Source organism: Symphodus melops (genome assembly GCF_947650265.1).
Source record: "Symphodus melops genome assembly, chromosome: 4".
In the NCBI taxonomy this organism is placed as follows: Eukaryota; Metazoa; Chordata; class Actinopteri; order Labriformes; family Labridae; genus Symphodus; species Symphodus melops.
In genome coordinates this window covers 5,430,112-5,450,323 of record NC_136694.1, presented here as the reverse complement: position 1 = coordinate 5,450,323, position 20,212 = coordinate 5,430,112, and the positions used below count along the sequence as shown (strand labels likewise).

Genomic DNA, 20,212 nt, shown 5'->3' with positions numbered 1-20,212 from the left:
CTTGTGTTAAGTCGACTCTGCTACTCGTAGCAAATATCTAAAACATGAGGACAGGATACATTCTGGGACCTCCAGCGACGTTTCCAAAACCACTACTGCAGCTGAGCTCAATGAAAATAAAGGCATTAAAAGACAAATGAATGCTGCTTATTGACTGAACGGCCCACTTTGGATTTTTTCCCCAATTCATTTTTGAGCCCCAGTGCTTCATATCTCTAAATTCTGAAGTATTTGTTGTGAAATAGTGATGGGAAAACAAAAAGCTCGAAGACACAGAAGGCTGGATGTCAACAGTAGCCGTAAAGCTGATGGGACTGGGAGAGGGAATGAATGAATGGACAGAAGAGAGGGACGGCTGGTTCAACCACCCGGCAGAACAGATTGGATAGGGTCAACGTTTTTTCTTTAAAATCAAGATACATTTTATTTCTTTTCTTAAAAAACAAACATTACAAAAAAATCTGAATAGAGAATTAAAACAATGAACCAACAGGAGAAAAAACAACATTCATTTTCTTAACTCTCAACAGAAAAAAAAAAAAAGAAAAGAAAAAAAAGAACATCTCTTCTTGCATTTCATCAAAATCAAAATCAAAACAGACTAATTTAGGGGGTGCCTGGCACAAGGGGTTGAATGCTTAGAAGCAGCCATGCAGGGAGGCAGGGATCGTGTGCGTGTGTTTAAAAACAAACAAGTGTGTCATTAAGAGTGGTGCTTCAGCCCAACATATGACAACAGAAACCGTTTTACACAAGCAGCAGATTTGCTGAGGAGAAAACAAAGGAGCCCTCTCACAGGATGCATCCCTATTTGAAGCATGTACATTTAAACAAGTCAAATAAAAAATAAAACACACACAAGCCGGCTGTTAACGGTGTGACAGTGGCGGGTGAAAATGTCATGAACACCACCACTCGGACAATCTACAGGCCACACCTCCAAGTTTACAAACTGACCTACGAAGCAGCAGCTACGAGTGGATTAGCTTTGAAAAATAACACGCTTTATTTAATTCTCCACGAAGCCACGATATACCAGTTCAGGCAACAAAGATGAAACCATCAGGGTGAGCTTTAAAACATTTAAATAAAAAGACATTTCATCTGAAAGAAGAGACTTCAAACAGTTATCTAACTAACGTCGCCCTGTTAAAACCTGTTGCTGGTTTAAAAGCATAAAGTACCAAAGAGAGGGTAAAGGCTTCAGCCGGGCGTGTGTTCATGTCACCTTACGGTTACAGCGCTCTTGTTACTGACACTGAGGAGCTGTGGACATTCTCTCAGTAGTCATCAGAAAAATAAAACGATAGAATATTAGTCTGGCAGTCGTCTCGATTAACACTGGAGGGAAAAAGAGCTAAAGTGAAGGGCTTTGATCCCGAGCTGGGAGCTTGTGGATAGGCTGAGATTGGTCTGGATTAACAGTATGACGCAGAATGGAGATGATTCAACAAAAGGAGGCTGGGTACGGCTGAACGCGGAGACTCAGGTGTTGAAAACTGAAAACGACAATCCTCACAGACACTTTTTGATCGCGTGAGAACAATGTCTTGGTTGGACAGGGGGTGAAGCAGACCTAAGAAGAAGCACACCAAAGTCCAAACCATTGAGCCAGGCCACCGGGAGGAACAAATAAAATAAAAAAAGAAGGGGATAAAAAACCTCGAACGTGGAGCAACAGAAGAAAATAAAAACATTGAGAAGAGAGAGAGAGAGACGGAGGATGGGCTTCAGTGGGTACCATCTTCTAGTCTTCTCCAGACGGTGCCTCCTCTTCTGAGCCGTCCTCCTCCTCTTCCTCCTCCTCCTCCTCGTCGCCGCCTCCAGCCTCCTTTGTCGTCTTGGGGGCGGGGGACGTCTCCTTCTTCTCGGCCTCTTCCTCCTCTTCCTCCAGGGGACTCTCGGCCTCCTCATCCTCCTCCTCTTTGGGTGAGCTCTTCTCCAGGGCCTTGGCACTGGGGCGCCCCTTCCCCTTTCCTTTCATTGGGCTGGGAGTTACTGAGAGGGACGAAGACGAGCAAAGACAGAGCATGAATAAAAAGAACCGGACCTCGGCTCTATAGCCCCGTTTCCACCGAGCGGTGCGGTATGGATCAGTACAGTTTGAACCGCTCAGTGACAACGGGGCTTTTGCTGCACGTCTTCCTTCTTTCTCACCTCCCAGTGTCTCTTCAGCTGTCCTAGCTAAAGGCAAAATGCACCTTTCAAAATCGTTTGACTCATCACCGCTCGACTCTATAAATAAACCCCCTACACTTAAATTTTTTTCTTTTTTTTTTAAATCTTAGAAATAAAAGTCGACCTCACTTGTGGCCTCTTTTAACATCTGACTGGCTGAACAGTGACCTACAGTTGGATGCATTGTTTCTCAGCTCATAGAGGGTTTAGCAAACTCTCGACACGTGAAAAATCAGAGAAGTGAGGATTCAGGTTGGAAGGTCTGTGTGAATCTGCACAGGTAAAGTTTCCCCCTCTCACCTGTGGCCTTTAGTCGGGGCTTGGGGCTCTTTTTCTCCTTCTTGTCCGGCCGTCCCCGTCGGATCACCTTCTTGCCTCTCTTCTTGGAGTGACCGTAGTCGCTGTCATCGTCGTCCTCCACCATGAAGTCCTCATCGCTACCGGACTCGTCAGCTGCGCACACACAAACAGTTTGACCTTTTAGCATTCACAGCCGCTCCTTTGACTGAGGATCCAGAGCCACAGCATGCTGCTTTTCATCATCGTGGACTATAGACGAGCGAGTCGCCGGTTTGAAGCCGCACTGGGTGAACAGACACGTGATGAAGATCAAATCTGTTACAGCTAGCAGCCTGCGTTAGCCTCAGACAGACTGAAAGAAGTGCTGCACGTAAGCACACCCACGGCACGTCGCTGCACCCTGAAGAGGTGAAACATACAAGGTCACTTACTTTGCTGTGCTCAGATTCACTATCACAGTAAACAGTGACACGAGGAGGAGGCCGTGTCCTCTGGTCAGCGAGCGCGTGAGACCGCTGAGTGAAACATTACCGTCTTCAATCTGAAGTGCCTCCCGGAGACAGATAACGTTCTTTGAATTGATCTTTTGTTTACCAGCCACTGTAATCGGAAGGTTGCGCAATCGGCATTGGTTTAGTTAAGGCAGAATGTCACACCTGTGCAGGTATTTATACCAGTGTGCATGAAACATACCTGACTTTCCCTCGGAATCAATAAAGCATCTATCTCACTACAGTGCAGCCCCACACACCCAGAACAGGACATGGCAGATATCATTTAGCTGGGCTGACTTCTGAGTTGAGTTCCACTGGTCGAGAGTATGTTTGAAGTGAAAACACATCAACACTCGGCCTACCAGAATTCTGAAACTACTACAACTACCACAGCAGTCATTTTGACTGCTCGAACATAATTTGTATATAATTTGGATTATCAATAAAAAGATCTAAGAATTAATTGGTGGAATAGGTACATATACATCAGAACACTAAATGAAAACTATAATGATTGAGTGTTTTATTTATTCACACCAAGAGACATCACTCTCTGAACCTACTACTCCGTCAGAATCTTCCTCATCAAGGCTCTGAAGTGAAGCTAAAGTCTCCATAGCCGTCATGTTTTACTTTGATTGTTGTCTCTCTTGGCTTTAGAGTATAACTAGGTTTTAGCTTCACAGAGCATAAAGAACAAATAACAACAGAGCAGGAGAAAGAGCGGGAAAATTTAGCAAATGGTTAACTATGACACCCCCTGTAAAAAGCATGCAGTCAATTTGACTGCTAATGGTAGTTTGAGGTAGTTTTACTCACATCTCTTCTTTTTTTTAAAATGACAAAACAATGTTAAAATGCAATATACACACATTTAGAAAAAGTCTGGGTCCTATTGGTACATAAGTTTTTTTTAAAACCAAGTTCCGACATTGCAAATTTAGAAAACAGTCAAAATGACTGCCTTGGTAGTTTGAGTGTTAAGGGCATGAAGTCAACTTGTGAGGTTTCATTGAGTGAACCTCTGTGTTGTACATACGGTCGGGATAAGTTTCCTCTTGGTCTTCGTGCTCCTCGTCCTCGCTGCCTCCGTCACCCAGCAGGATCTCCCTCTGTTTGGACACGGCCTTGGAGGCGGCCTGACGCACTGTACGCTTTCGACTCACTTCCTTTTCATCATCGCTGTCTTCTACGCGGGGAAAAAAACGAAAAACACACACAAAGCGTTTCAGAATCAGAATTTCAGAAGCGTCACAAATCTGACGGGTCAAAACAGACGCTGAGAATCCTGAACTGCTGGCGGTCTTTAACAGTCCACGTGTTTATCTGACACGTTCATGTTTCATGCAGCTCTTCTCCACTGCATTCACACACCTTGACCCCAACTACAACACACACTTCAACAGAATTGTAACTGATGGTTTGGTTAAGAATGCCTTTTATTTTCATACATGGTGTAAATCATTAAACATTTTATAGTATCATATCAGCCCTCCTGGGTCACTCACATGTTCAGAGTGCCTGAGCATGAAGTCCACCCCGTGTGTTTGTTAAGCCTAGGTTATGCACTCGGACCCTACGCTGTAGCCTGATGTGCACCTCCAAAACATCCCGACTCTGTGTCGACGCAACGTGACATCCGATCAGGACGGGATCAGGACATCCGATCGCAGCGCTTTTTAAAGTAGTGGATAAATACGACCATCTCCACAACTCATCATCAAAACACTATAACGACTGCCAAATAAGTCCTGGGGGGAAATATTAAGAAACACGGGCCGGAGCTCAGCGTATGCATGAAGAGGTGGAAGAATCTCCGCGACAACCACATAAAAACACGGACACCGCCCCTAGCGGCTTGGCGGTGAACTGCAGAGCAACGCATAGTTCTCTTGTATTTCTTTGCTCTTAATGACAGACTTCCTGTTAGCCTCTGCTCTGCTAAGTGACCCAGTGTATTCGACCTCACTAAGGCAGAAAAGGTCTACAATGGCTTTGAATGGAAACTACAGTTTGTCTGTGTAAACAACAGACATGTTATATTTGAAGAGGTGAATTCAATCACGCACATTATGATTTATTCACATTTAGATGTCGGCTTTAAACAAACCCTTCAGTGACTACAAAGAGAAGATGCTGGATGAGGATTTAGTTAGCGCCATCATGAAGATGGTGTCGACAGACTCAGCTCAGTAGGTGACAGTGATTGATTGGGCTGATTGATCCAATATGTGTAAGGCAGTGAGAACTCAGAGGCCCACGTCACACTTTAAAGGGAATGTTGGAGACAAACTGTTGAATCAGTCCCAATCAGCTGGAGACGTGAGGGGAATAAATGAAGAGAACATGCAGAGCGAGCGATCAACGGCTCAGCTTTAGGTCTGTTTGGAAATGTAAACTCTTTGGTACACCTTGAACAAACACAACTCCTCTCTCAGTGAGCAAAGAAACAAAAAATCAAAAAAGGAGGTTTTTCTGTTGTCTTGTTAGTGTTAAAGGATGAGGACACACGTTCACTCTCATTATCAACCTTTCAGTCTTCAGCAGTCCTAGTAACTCCCACTGACCCAAGAAGCTACGTTTAAAGTTTCAAGTTGGCGTCCCGCTGTCGCCATCTCTGTTCTATGTGACCAGAACAGACCTTGTTGGGATGAGACGGCGGTTATGCTTTGTTATGACACGACCCTTGTTGCCCTCAGCTACAGGTCCAATGTGCCCTTGGGCAAGACACTCAACCCCAAACTGCTCCCTCTGCGTGTTCGGCAGCACGGGAATGTGTGTGAATGGATGAGTTAATACTGAGGGCCACTTTACATAGCAGCCTCTGCCATCAGAGTGTGAAACAGAGTGGAAAAGGCTCAGTAGTCAGATGATAGAAAAAAAAGTGCTCATTTATCAAATGTGTTAAATTACTGTCAGCTTCAACTTCAATGCTCTGCCACTTCACTCCATATTTATGAAATTAAACTACAAAAACACAGACAGATACATTTACTTTGAGTTCTCACAGCATTAGCTTTCCAGCTAACAGTGCACTGCTGTATTCAGCGGTATGATAAGTCAAATGACAGCTAAGTTTGTTACCTGCAGCCCGTTTTCTTTTGGGTCCCCTCTTGCTGGGCTTCTCCACCACCTTGGCTTTCTTTGCTTTCTTCCCTCTTTTCTCTTCATAGTCACTTCCTCCATCTTCATCCTCTTCCTCTCCAAAGTCATTGTCCTCTTCCTCACTGCCAAAGTCATCTGCAGCAGCCACACAGCGGGGAAGTCAGCGAGTCGGCTCTCCAGTGTTCAGTCACCACAAATCACATCGTTCACGTTCACATAAAGCGGCAAAGACACCGTGGATCAGACGCGGGCCCACTTACCTGCTGAATCGTTTTTGGGTTTTGAAAGCTTCTCATCAGACTCCTCACTGAAACAAGCACAAGGACAATCATTAGCAGAGGGAACATGAACACACGGCAGATATACGAGTCCTCAGAAAGCACAAAAAAAGGATGAGAGCCTGGAGGAAGACATTTTCACACACAAAAAGAAATGGCTATAACTCAGATTTTTCAATGACTAATTCAAAAGGATTTTGACACGGTTCATTCCCTTAGATTGGACCCTGACGCTCGTGAACAGCTCACTGGATCTACATGTCAAGGGCAGGAATCTCCTGAAGTGCCGTTTCTCAGTCTCCATATGCACTTGTCATTGTTCAGACCTGGTTATGCACAATCACACTTGGCTTGAATGCACATCAAGCTCTGTGTTAACCAGAAGAATCCTTCGGTTACAACATCACAAACTGTTTTGCAGCAAGCCTACATCAATGGATCCACTCAAACTGCTATCATCACAGAGCAGAGAAACTGTTTTCACAGAATGTTAAAGGTAGGATACGATTACAGCATGCATGCGTGTCAGGCCCTGGACACGCATGGCTTCTCTTGTTTCATAACTTCTGTGAACTAAGTCACCTACGGCAACCCCAAAGGCACAAAATACATCAACACTTATGACCAGATTTCTGTCAAACTGACACTAAAAACAAGAACATCACACCGTCTGTGTGTTTCTTCTTAATAAATACATCTGAAATAAATTCTTAACTTTAGTTTTCAGTCTATTAATTTAGAGTTCTAGCATTTAAAGTTCTAACTGGTATGATGTCATTTCCTGTCACGTTTGTAAATGTTATTGTACATTGAGAACATTGCACAAGCTTGATTTGAAGAAAATCGTGATCAAAATCGAAATCGCAATTTCTGCCAGAAAAATCGCAATTCAATCTTTTCCTAAAATCGTTCAGCCTTCCTGGAAAACAAAACTCTGCCGTGTTTAAACCATTGACTGTAACACAGCTGATTGTTTACGTCTGTATTTCTCCTCGCGGCACACAGCCTTCTCTGAAACAAAGCTTGATTGAGTTCTTGTAATAAAGAGTCACATGACAGTGACAGAGTAGATGAACTGCTGGATGTCTTCCATTGTTGGTTTTGTTTGTGTCGCACTTTTCCTCCTTTCTTGAATTTATTAGTTAGCGGTTAACTGCTATCATGTGACGCTATTACGTAGCGGCTATCGGCACCCGGCATACACACCGCCTACCAAATAGGGCACAAGTGGCTTCAGAAACACAAACGGGATCAGGCTTAATGTTGCTGTGTGGAAACGGGGCTTTAGTGTCCTGCTTATTTGACATAGTACCATCTGATAGAAGGCTCTAAAGCAGCCGACCACGAGTCCCAGGTACGCAGCTCATCTTTCTCCTACAGAAGAATACATGAATGACAAACTTGTGTTACGGCAGGGTGTCGCCTCCTTCCCATTTGATAAACATGCTCAGCTCTCGTCACGGTCTAATGGTTGTTTTTATGAGTGCAACACTGTTTTTCTGAGGACAGCAGCTTATCAATCTGTTGTTTCTAACTTCAATTACAATGTTGTGCGGATTTGGTGTCAGCGCTGCATCGGAATCAAAAAGGTACGAAGGTTTCCACGGAGGCTGCAGACACACGGGAAACCTACCAATAAAAGTGTCAAAGAAATAAAGAACACCGAGTGCACGTTCCTCCTGTGGAGGGAAGGTTTCGATGAGACCGCTGTCACCCTGTCTCTGTTCACTGAGGTTATCTGAGATGCTCGTAAAATCCTGAGTTATACGGAGCAGCACGAGTTTACATGATTTCATTTCACCTCCTCTGTCCGTATACAAATGTTCAGTCTGAGTCTCATTAGCATGAATTACAGCATCAGAATAGAACAATATATATACTGTAGTATGGAAACAAAGAAATCATCACCACAAACTGTGACACCAACAGGAAATGTTCAGTATACAACATCAGCTCATAGGCTGGTTTCTTCAAATGTAAAGAGTCACACAGAGAACCCTTACTAGATATTAGAAAAGGAGTAAATCTCAAGTTCGACCTGCGGATGTTTTACTGCAGTTTTTCTCCCTCCCCCACACTTCCAACCAGCTGACTCTCTCTCTACACTCCTGCAGTTCCCGCTCTGCTCTGCCCGACACGCTGCTATATAGCACACCTGGCTGTCTCCCACCCTCAAATGTATTTCATTAACCACCCATTCCCATCTGCCGTCGAGGCTGCATTCTACCTGAGCCGAACTCCCCTCCCCTGTTTGCACCGGCACTTCTACAGACAGTTGTTAACCGTGTTTGATCTGCTGCTGGTGGATCAGGACCTGAAATTAAGTGCAGAATGAAATTTTTCATTTTTTTTTTTAAAGACCAGGGTTAATTCTGGCAGCTATTTTAGAATTGATCTCTAACCAAACATGAGTATTACTTTTAGTGGCTCCCCCTCCCCATCCCCCTACTGCTCTGGGACGAACCAGGCCTGAGCACTTCTTGTATCCTAAATAAAGTCACAACACAAAACATGCATGGCTTTATGTGACCATGAAGCATGCTTTTTATACAATCCACGCAGACTCAAATACAAAGAAGGGAGGAAGGTTGTCCAGGATGGTGCCCATGCTTGTGCATGAACTGTACCGTTCCAAAGCACACCTCTTCCAGCATGCTCCAGCACAGATCGACCACTCAATCTGGTCAAACCAACCAGGCATGCTTGGGCGTGTGAGGTATTGCATAGTTGGAGTGTGCCCTAAAAGTCTTTAAATGTAGTCCTTTCCTTAAGTCAACCATTAATCAATATGCCTCATTCAGGAATCTGAATTAATATCAAGACACGTATTAGCTGTTTTTTTCTAAACACATGAACACTTAAAACACCGAAATCAAGACACACACAGGTTAATGCAGGCCTAAGAGAAACACAACACTCACAGGGAACACATTACTGTGCTACTTTTCTAACAAAAACAAACCTTTTTTTTTTTTAAACCCTGAGATATATTTCCTCATCTCATTTACACTTCATCTTCAGCAGGTAAAAAAACATCCGTTGACAAACATTGAACAATATTTCTTGATGGCCAAATAAAGAAAAAAAAGAGAACTGGACTCTGTGTGTCATATTTATGTCTGAAGATCAGGGAGGCAACAGACTGAGTCCACAGCACTTCTATCATTGCACGTCGTTGTCAGCTGCTCTGTGACTCAACTGAGCGAACACTAGCTAATACTCTATTTAATATCAACTTTCACTGTAGTTCAGGTCAACGCTGTAGTTTTCTTTGTGCTCTTTTCTTGTTTGAATCTCCCAGAACACTCAACTCACTCTTTTCGTGTTTGTTGATTTACTCGCACTGATTTCAAGCCTCTCTTCACATTTCTCTCTCTGTATCTGATAACTGCACGTGTCTCGTGGTTTCAAGAGGAGGGACCTCGAGGCTTCTGGATTCATTCAGAAGGTCGGGACACCAAACACAGAATCCTTTACCTGTCATCCTGTGAGTTCTTTGAGCGCTTGTGCTTGGGCTCACGAGGGGCTGGGCGCACCTTCTTCGGCTTACTGTCGCCATACTCCTCATCTGCAGAGAAAGAGCAGGCGGTTGGTTTTTGACTCGCGTGCGTCCGCAGACTGTGTCTGTCACATTTACATCCAGTCATGTCTCTTGGCGTACATCTTGATTTAAAGGTTTATGTGGGACTTTTTTAGAAAGAGGGCAGTTGATGGAGCAGAAACGAAAGGAGGGGGGGGAACACCAGGTCAGATTTGGACTCGGGCCGCCTGATTGGAGGACTCCAGCCTCTGTACGCAGGACACAAGAAACCAGGAGGCGACCAGCATGCTGCCTTGGTATCTCTATCTGCTCCACCAAAGACTAGACAGTGTGCACTGTAGTTTTCAAGAAACATTAAGTTTCAATGAATGACTTCCAGAATTCATAACCAGAGACAACTTTCCATGAATTGTTCCTTCAAATAAAAGCATCACATCAAAGCAGCTGTCATTTAAAACGGATGACTCTCTTACCTGCATCGTCTGACTCGTTGAATTGTGAGTAGTTCACCACCTTCCTGTTCCTGTGAAGAAATCCACACACAGCGCATCAGATTACATTCACACAGAAGTGAGACACTGTATCAGATTCCAGGCTGTTCAAAGGAGCTGGAAGCACACAGGTTGACTGTACAGCGTTGATAAATCAGCTCACATGTATGTAACAGGGCGGCTGTATTTGGTTTATTTCGGGGTGATGTTCTTTGGTTTGAGAGGCCACAGGCCGTCTCCCCTTGGGGACACTGAACTGGACACTGGTCCCTCCTTCTACTGTTTCCAGGGGTAATTAGGCAAAGTGAATGAAAAAAGCTTCAGGTGACAGCAACAAACGAGAGATCGGGTTGACACGCCTCGAGACGCGCGATTGGTGCAGATCAAAACACAAGACAACCCTCCTTCATCTGATGTCGGTGACCAGCATTCAACAAAGCAAAAAGAAGAACGGCACAGTGAGACGAATCATTCTGCACGCTGGTCTCGCTCGCTGTGATCACTTCAAATAACCCAGGCACCCGAAAATGATTTGCAAGTAACGCCTGGAAAATGAGATCCTGAACTAGCCGAGTATGTTCGGGATGTCACTGTTTTGTGTGGTGAGAACAGGAAAGTGAGTGGGAGGAGCTCAGGGTCTCAAATATTTGAATATTACACAACCAAAAAAAGTGTGTGTTTTTTTTTTACACGTCAACCCTTCTGAAAAGTCTCTTCATTTATGCACTAAAACGTGGTCAGGGCTTCTTTTGCAAGAACGACTGTGTTACTGCCAGCATAGCATGCATGGAGACCTGCTGACGAGTTAAAGCATCCACGCTGCTTTGATAGCGCCTGTATTAATAGTTCTGCTGTCTCTCATTTACCTCCAATTCTTGACTGATCAATCAAGCACAGTCAACCATGATCAAAAACCCAGTTATTACGAGTTTTGGCCCTGTGGGCAGCCGGGTCCGAGTCCTGCTGGAACAAGAAATCATCCATGAACTTCATGAAGCATCTAAAACCTCCTGGCAGACGGCTGCTTTGACTTGACAAAACAGCAGAAGACATGGCACCGCCAAACCACACGACTCGACTTCTGACCTGAACGTCAAAGAACTGACGAGGTCATGTTTAGAGGAAGATGAGAGTCATGAGACCTGGAGAACCTCAGCCGTGCCACGGGCTAACGGCCTCCATGCTGCTCTGTACTGATGATGTAGTTTGTCTGAGTGCCAAGTGCTTCCGGAACATACTCCTCAGAAGCTCTGATCATTTGAGATACTGGATTTTCACGACCTGTGAGCCGTCACCATCGAGATTAAAAGCATAAAGAGAATTGACATGTTTCACTTCATGTGTAAGAAACGTGAACATTTTCATTTTAGAGTTGAATTACAGGTAAAAAAATAAAACTTTTCCATGACTCTTCTTGTTTCCCCTGGTCTTTTACAAGTGAAAACAACAGACACACATGCAAACACTCACCACAGTAATAAACACCAGATACGCTCAGACAAAGCCAAACTACATACACACTTGTTTCTCCAGCTCCACACTCGTGACTTACTCATCTCTGGGAAACTACGGTAAGTGTGTTCATGTGCAGATCCATACGCAGCACAAGTTTAGCACACTTTGGTGAAAATTGCAGGATTGTGACTTTCTGTGATGTTTTACTGTTTTCTGAGCGCATCGCCCCTTTCACAACACAACTGTGAAACAGACAGAGGACGGTGTAGTTCCTTTTCATGAATGGAGCACTGGAAGGATGTGAACGTGTTGATGGGAGAGCCGGGCTCATGTGTTTATCATGCTGCAGTTTATGCTCCCACACAGTCGCGTACTCTTTGGCTCCGCAGCAGAGCGGGATCACAGCTAAACATGAAAACCAAACTTAAGGGTTTGTCCCGAAAAACAACTTCACTATACACAACAGTGAGAGTTATTTCCAAACAGGCAGGGGGCAAGAAACAGTCAACTGAAGAGTTTGCAAAGTGATGGTCTGTAGCCTACTTTGGGTAGAGACAAACAAACTCTTTTTAACTCTCACTCAGTGATGGAGATGTAACCACAGCTGTCAGTGTTCTCTGCTCTCTCTCCAGCTGAAGCTCACCTGCTGCGAAAACGGAGACGAGAATGAAACAACGCTATAAAACAGAGAGCAGCGATCCGGACCTCGGCGGGTAAAACAAATGTTTTAACTTCAATCATTTATTTCTATACATTGATTTCCATCCATAACAGCTTCATCCTTTAAGTGATGTCAGTCAGCACAGCAGCTCTCTCCTCTTGTTCAGTGTGCAGCGGCCAGGTGAGAGTGAGTAACTGTCAATCAACCATGCCCCGCCCCCTCTATGAATAAAACTTGAACGTTTGTTTTTGGGCTTTTAGAAACATGTGACAAGAGTAAAACGTAGTTGGACTGGTCAGTAAGTTGCAAAAAATACTTTTTTTAACATCCGTATGAAAAAGAATCATGATAAAAGAATCATGAAAAAAACTGTGATAAGATATTTTTTCCATATCGCCCACCTCTAATGGACACTCATATGGTGGGTTTGTTCTTCAGAAAGTGTTCCAAATAGTGAAGTACACGTTTCTTTGTGTGTCCTCTCTTTTATGAAAGACAAAAAGCTGAACAGCATACAGTATGAATCAAGTTAGTGTTGGTTTTAAGAGAAGCCCTCTGTGATCACATATATGCTATGTTTGCATTTATTATCAGCCAAATCACAAAGGTACCAAATTAGCATGCAGCCAGAAAGAGGCCGACTGGTGCCACTTTAATATCAGGTCAATCCATCTGAAGAAATATATGTATTCCATGAACTGTACATTCGAGTTTTCTTGAATAGAGTATCCATGCAATATCATAATTCTGTTGCCCCTGTGACTGATGGCGCTCGGGCAGCCGTCAGCAGCTGTTGGAGCAATGTCAGCCGATAACTAACGTATATGAAATGTGCTGATCTGCCCGACTCAAACGACTGTAAGAGCTATGATTGTGAAGAGAAAGCCCCCAGAGGCGCAAATTCACAGTTTGGCTGAGTGTTGAAGTGTTGGCAAGTAGTGTAGGTCATAAAATCCTCAATAAAACTGTATCATCACTCACTACAGAACTCCAAACTTACACTGCAACCAACATGAGCACTCAAGTGAGCTCCAGACGCTCTCTAACAGATTTGATGGCCAGGTGTCTCCACGTGCTATCTTTCACTAGTGTTTCAGCTGGGATAGTGCACTGAGCGTCATTTCTTTGGCTCCTTGTTTGGACCGTCCTCTTACCGGTCAGGGCAAAGAAGGCTGATGATCGACAGATCACATGCCGATCTATTGGTGCACCTTTAGCTCATATCTAAAATACACAGATGAACATCAATTTAGCTCTACCTCGTCCCTAAAAACAACTGCTGTACACACTTGCTTCTCAAGTTGCTTGTAGGAGATTAAACGAGGAACAGTACGATAAAGTAAGACTTGGTCCAAAGTCTATGGTCACCGGAAGTCTGAAGTCAACTTTCAAGAAGTCCCCAAACGTTAGCCTGCACGCCCAAAAGGCTATTTATGATATGGGATATAGTGAGAGCATAGCAGATGGTGTCTGGGATCGGGAGCTCCATCATTCATTCGCTCTGGCAGACCAGTTGTGCTTGAGATGTCTCAGTCTGGCTGAATTACAGTGAGGCCCATCACAACAGTCTTTCAAACAGGGGTTGTAAAAAAAAGGATCAGGACTCATTTCAGGGACTACATCCTCCTGGGCCACCTTTGGTCAACAGCCAATCATGTGGCAGGGATATGGGGGGATAGATACAGGTGTACAGTATTTGGAGTAGAATGGAAACACGGCCGAAATGAGTGATAGCAACACTGAAGAAAACGCTGACAGCTCAAAGGCAGGAGAAAACATGGTGGCCAAAAATAAGACCCGTATCAACCATAAATATTAAGGCTCGAACAAATCAAAGAAAATTACCAAATGTCCCAAGTGAGTGTTAGGGGGCCTCAGTGAGCACCGGCCCAGTAAGTGTTACCGCCCAGAAGCAAATTGTCCCCTCTGCATTTTCCAGCAGTGCGCTCTGTTCAAGTCTAGTTTCTAATGTTGAGACAGTAAAGAAGGTTAAACCACATCTAACCACCTGGTTACTTCAGGAGTAAGGACCAGCCTTGAAATGTGATTAAATAAAGATTTGACATTTATCGTGATAATTATCGATAGACTAATATTGAGAGTTTTAGTGTGATAACATTTGTAGTCCTATTGCTCAGACTTAAGTTCAGGTGCAGCTGTCGGTGTTGCTAAGTTACAGACTGAGTGATAAAAGAGAAGGGCAGGAACAGGTGGTGACTCAAACAGGAAGTCATCTGTGGACCAGACGCTGTCATTTCTGTTCATTCATAGGCTGGGTCTTTCTAAGAACGCTAGCCCTGAATTACGACAAAGACAGTGTAGCACACAGAGAAGCTAATGCACCTCCTGACACCAAGAGAAAGACTGAACAAAGCAATTTCATGTCAGGCATCAGTGTTTCTGTCGTCTGGTTGGTGGTCACAGCATGTCAGCAGTGTCTGGAAGCCATGATGTGAATAACTTCTGCCAAGAAGTCTCATCACTATTATTGGATTGTTTGCTAACACCTCCCTGTACAGACACACTCATTAGACATGAGCAGAGGCTCAAACAAGCTCAAGCTAGCATCACAACAATGATGAAAAAAGCTAGTTTAACAGTATACCGTGCTGTATACTGGCTTTAAAAGTGAGATAACTTTATATATTGGGTTTAATAAAAAGTCCCAAAAAGTATTAAAAACTCAGCAAGAATGATTATCATCACGATTATGAAAATATGTTATACTTTAATAAATTATTCATATCCTAAATATTTTTTTGCAATTAATAAAACGTCTTATGAATTGGCGCTGTATAAATAATGACAGATTATTTTGATTTATATTGAGATCACGATTATTAAACAATTACTCATTTATTATTAATGAATAAATTCAGAGATACTATGAGGTGGTGATGTCACCATTTAGCCAAATTACAAGAAATACTTTTAAACATTCATCACACGTATCTAAACCTTTCACATGATCATTGTAGCCAGGAGCTGAATTGAAACTCAATCATGTGCACAGCTCTATCAACAACACATGGCCCCCTAACTCTTTTCACATCATTTTACATATTTATTTGAATTCCATTTCTTACCTCTAATTTATTTTCATACAGCACCTTGATAATTTCGAAAAGAAAAAAAAGTAATTCTAAATCTGTAAAGCTCTGTGAAATGTTTGATGAAGACAGGAAGAAAATGTCAGATATTAAGAGTTCAACTGTGCGAGACTTGATAGCATATGATAGGATAATCCTTTATCCATCTCGCAAATGGAGACATTTACAAATACCATGACTTTGTGGTATGATTAATTATCATTTAATCAAAAAGGGGCTTGCAGATATCTCCTGCACAGAGGTGCTGCTTTTCAACAGGCAAGGTGGGGCCGAAGATCAGTATAGGCTTAAAATGTGCACATTTTGCAATGACTGTAGGAAACCTCCCTAAGCGGGCCCCACCTCATGCAATAGTTGACTGAATGATTCTTGTTTAGCCCAAAATATAGGGGAGAGATGTCCGTTAAATTATTTTATTGGTGTAGCATTACTTCTAACACAATCGGGATGAACGCTACTTTGAGGGCCTCCTGTGACTGTGTTTTGGGCCCCGAAATACTCCAGAATCGCCACTGCTCCTACATTACAATCACACGGGAGACTAACATTGGAGGGGGTGTGGTCACTTCTTGTAGTTCTCCGCCCTCCTGTGACATCATCAGCCAGTAGAGTTAATTTACAGCCAGCGCTCAAAATGTAGATACCCACGTTCAATTATTCTCCAGCGACTATATCTCTACAAAAACCCGACTGTGCTTGCTCTGAAAACTGAAAATGTATGCTTTGTTCAGGATTAAAAGCATTCCAAAGAGAAATACAGCCGAGACAAACCTAGTCTGCGCGGAAACAAGATCAAATCCGGAGGCCGACACCACCTCCTCCAGCCGGGTCTTTTTTTTTTTTGTGGTGGGGGTTGTAGCGTTTTAGAGCCTCTCCTGTTTGAATGGGTAGCCATATTCTCATTCTCAGCAAGAGAGGGAAAATATCATAAGGCCTAGTAAGCCTAAATGATCCGTAAAACACAGCTGGTTGAATCACACCGCCTAATTTTCCGCTCACATAGCAGCCAACAATGCACATCATGGATCCTTTGATAAAGCATGAGACACGACACAGCGGCGCGTATTTCCACAAGACATGGCGAGCCGTCCACACCGCTGGGATCCATGTTAGAAAAAGAGGGTGCACACGCAAGAAGGAAACACGCACACTCTCCCATTATTTTTTCATGAAATAAACATATCCCCAGCTCATAAAAAACAGCATGGTCGAGCCGTGCATGTTATTTGCAATGGCTGCCAGCACGTCGTTATTAACTTACGCAAAGCAGTGGACAGAATTAGCACACCTACCTCACTGGTCTTGACATTTTGCAGGAATACTGTAGAGGTTACGGATTGTAAGAAAGGGGGGGGGAAGAAAAAGCACAGGGAAAAAAAGAAATATAGATTCCCGCTCTGCAAAGCACCGAAGGGAGCGAGGGTGACGCACAAGTCCACCGTCCGAGCTCGTGCGTGAAAATAAAACTAGGGCAGCGACCTTTCCTCCTCAAGCAAATGTTCTTAATTTTTTTTACCTTCAGCTACTCAAAATGGTGAATAAAACAAACTGAAACTGCAGCCTGTGTGCAACCAAACCCCGCGGCCTTGAGGGGTGGTTCCTCGAGGACAAGCACCGCCCATAGGGGGCCCTGAGAGGAGCAGCACGGGCACCCGCTTTTCCTATTGGCTGATTTAAAGAACGACTTCCCTATCTATTTGTTTCCTTAGCTGCTCATCTTAACAATTTTAGCACAGAGTACCCGCCTCTGGTAGCAGGTTTGGTTGAATTAGCAGTGTTAAGAAAACAAAAAGAGGCCCTTAGGTTTGATGCAATCATGAAATTCAGTTTGGGTCCCTGAATACCAAAAGGCAACATTGCAATTACAGGTAACAACATGCACACAGAGCATGCTCATGAAGATAGAATGTTATATTTCTCACTCATTAGATCGATATTGTATGGGCTGATGAGTGAGACTAGCCTGCTTCTGTTTAATCTGGCAGCATGATACAGGGAGCAAGGTAGTAGAGCTTTACAGCTTTACTATTGTAATACATTCTCAATGACAGTTTTGACACGGATGCAAATATTTTTGTTTTGTTTAACTTTAAGACTTAAACAAAAATACATAACTTAATTTCACAATGAAAAATATCCAGCCTTCATTACACAACATTTCTTTGAAATCTGTTATATACATTTAGCAGGATAAGCCTGTTATTTGGTCTGAATGTTTTTCTTATTATTCAGGTCATTCTTATTGACCCTGACCAGGGTTAAACAGTGGTTTACCACTGCTCCACTTTTCATTAACTCTAGCAGTACGATACTGTATGTTTCTTTGCACAAGATGTACTACATGCATGTTTTGTTTCTAGTGTGATCAACATCTTGCTGTACACATGTCTCATGAATTGAAGCGGATATATAAATCTAAAGTTTACAGTGATATATGTCTTACAGTTGCAGCTGCTGGATTTACATTGGCCTGTCAGGCAAAGCTGAAGCTGGACACTTCCCTGCGTGCAATGTGCTCTGGTTTGCATCATCATATGTTAAATTGTATACTAATCACATTCTTGCAAGACCAGGAGCCTGATTAACTTAGAAGTAAAAAAAAAAGTTGTCTGTTGTTAGGTGTCTTTGAATTGTGTCCTTTCTGCAGGCATAGTTCACTTATGTTGTCAAATATTACAAATTGCTGTGCAATGATGCTAACACAGTAGTTAGGTAGTATCATCATCTCTTGTCTATAATATGTCTAAATATGAATCAGTGTAACAGACAAAGCCTCTGAGAGCATCACGTTAAATAGGTTTTACTTCCAGAAATGGCACATTTCTTTTGTTGTGCTTTACTGCTGTCATTTTTTTGTTGTTGAAAACTTCATTAACCAATTACATAGAATCCAAGGAAAAATCAGTTCATTTCCAAATATCAAACAACAAATGAGTTCAACATATGTAAAAATTTGCCAGCGTCTATAGGGACACGCTTATCCTTTTATTCTTTATGTTCATTCCTTGATGGACTGGGTTAGCCGTGCACACTGCAGTATCCTTTCTAGCACACCCCTAGATGCATCCTTCAAGCTGACTTTTTCCATCAATCTTTTTTAAATCAGTGTATGTTAAACATTGTGTGTGTGTGTGTGTGTGTGTGTGTGTGGGGGGGGGGGGGGGGGACTTTACAGATTTTGTTTATTTAATTTCTTACAGTAATTTCTTCTTGAGGTCAGCAGAAACGGCGTGTGTTATGAGCTTGTAAGGATGAGGGGTACAGCTTGAAAGGTGCACACAAAAGAAAGGGGAGAACGATTATCATACTTCAAATTCTTAATACAGTTTATTTTATGTGATCATTTATGTTGGTTCATCTTGTTCACAAACACAACTTAGCAGTGCCAGAATGTTTACTTTCTAAAATGGAAAGCCCCAAGAGGCAGTTGTAGTTAAAGGGGAATTACTTGGCTTGTGTAACTAAAAAAAAGAAATAGAAATAGAAATATTTAATGTTAAGCAGTCAATAATTCAGGGGGAGACATTTTCAAAATTGCAACAATAATACACACAGTGCTGCATCTTTTGTTGAAATTTCCAGCTGAGTTTTTGAGGTTCTGGATGGAAGTAACCTTTGTGTTTTTACGTTCATTGAATTTCAGGTCCACCCACTCATCAGGAGTTTAGGTAGCTTCTGCAAAATGGTAAGATGTGCTAAAGGCTTGTTTGTGAGGAGAGTTATTCCTATCATGCTTTGTGTTTTTGTCTGTATTAAACTGTTTGAAATGATGTAAAGTTTGATCTTTAGAGCTGAGCTGCTGAATGAGAATATTTTTCTCTGTATTTTTGGAGTGATGAGCTGTAATAATGCACCCCTGGTCGCTGCCTCTGCTGTGTGTCTGTGGGGCTCTCTCTCTCTCTCTCTCTCTCTCTCTCTCTCTCTCTCTCTCTCTCTCTCTCTCTCTCTCTCTCTCTCTCTCTCTCTCTCTCTCTCTCTCTCTCTCTCTCTCTCTCTCTCTCTCTGTTGCTTCCTTCACATCAGACAGACTTCTGTCTCTGCGTTCAGGGATGATGCCGTTTGTGAGGAGCAGGTACGTTGCCTTGGTAACCAGAAAAGTGACTCTTGCCTTTCTCTTCATGGCTTCACAGCTGCATCTGGATCATTCCTTCGTCTGAGCTCTGCAGTCTTCAGCCTGCAACAATAGCGACCTGAGACTCAGAGATATGTTTTAAACCTTTTTTGGGGAAGATGACTAATGCACACTTTGGGAACCATCACTGTCTAGCAGGAATGAACAGTAACCCAAAGCTAAAAAAAAAACCTCAATTGGTGCTGATGACTCAAGTTCTAAAATGTTCTTTTGTTTCATTCACTCAAACCATCATCACATATCCCACGTGTTTTTTTTTTTATAGCATAGAGTTACACTTCTGATAAAATGTTGGGCTGCGTCCAATAATTTGTTGGCAAAGTGCCACATCACCACCTAACCTTATGTGGCACTGCCTCCTTGTGGCCTTTATGTAAAACTGCAATGCACCAAGGAGAAATGCCCGCAAAGACAACCTCATTTGACCCAGACGCTAAAATAACTAACAGGACATTTCCACGAGTGGC

At 43.0% G+C, this 20,212-nt stretch overlaps 1 protein-coding gene and 1 long non-coding RNA gene across 2 annotated transcripts; one reads left to right on the top strand and one right to left on the bottom strand.

Annotated features, from left to right (window-relative positions):
- Positions 1–397: 397 nt before the first annotated feature.
- Positions 398–17,195, bottom strand: nucks1a (nuclear casein kinase and cyclin-dependent kinase substrate 1a). The gene is made up of 8 exons (XM_079340613.1): positions 16,906–17,195; positions 10,370–10,419; positions 9,833–9,923; positions 6,338–6,384; positions 6,057–6,212; positions 4,012–4,161; positions 2,479–2,631; positions 398–1,998 (listed from the first exon to the last, which is right to left on the bottom strand). Exons 1-8 carry the CDS (start codon positions 16,920–16,922, stop codon positions 1,748–1,750), a joined length of 915 nt encoding a protein of 304 aa, XP_079196739.1. The 5' UTR covers positions 16,923–17,195; the 3' UTR covers positions 398–1,747.
- A 101-nt stretch (positions 17,196–17,296) lies between these two features.
- On the top strand, positions 17,297–19,510 carry LOC306821949. The gene is made up of 3 exons (XR_013778841.1): positions 17,297–17,481; positions 18,059–18,133; positions 19,257–19,510. It is a non-coding gene; the product is annotated as an uncharacterized lncRNA (long non-coding RNA).
- Positions 19,511–20,212: the final 702 nt, after the last annotated feature.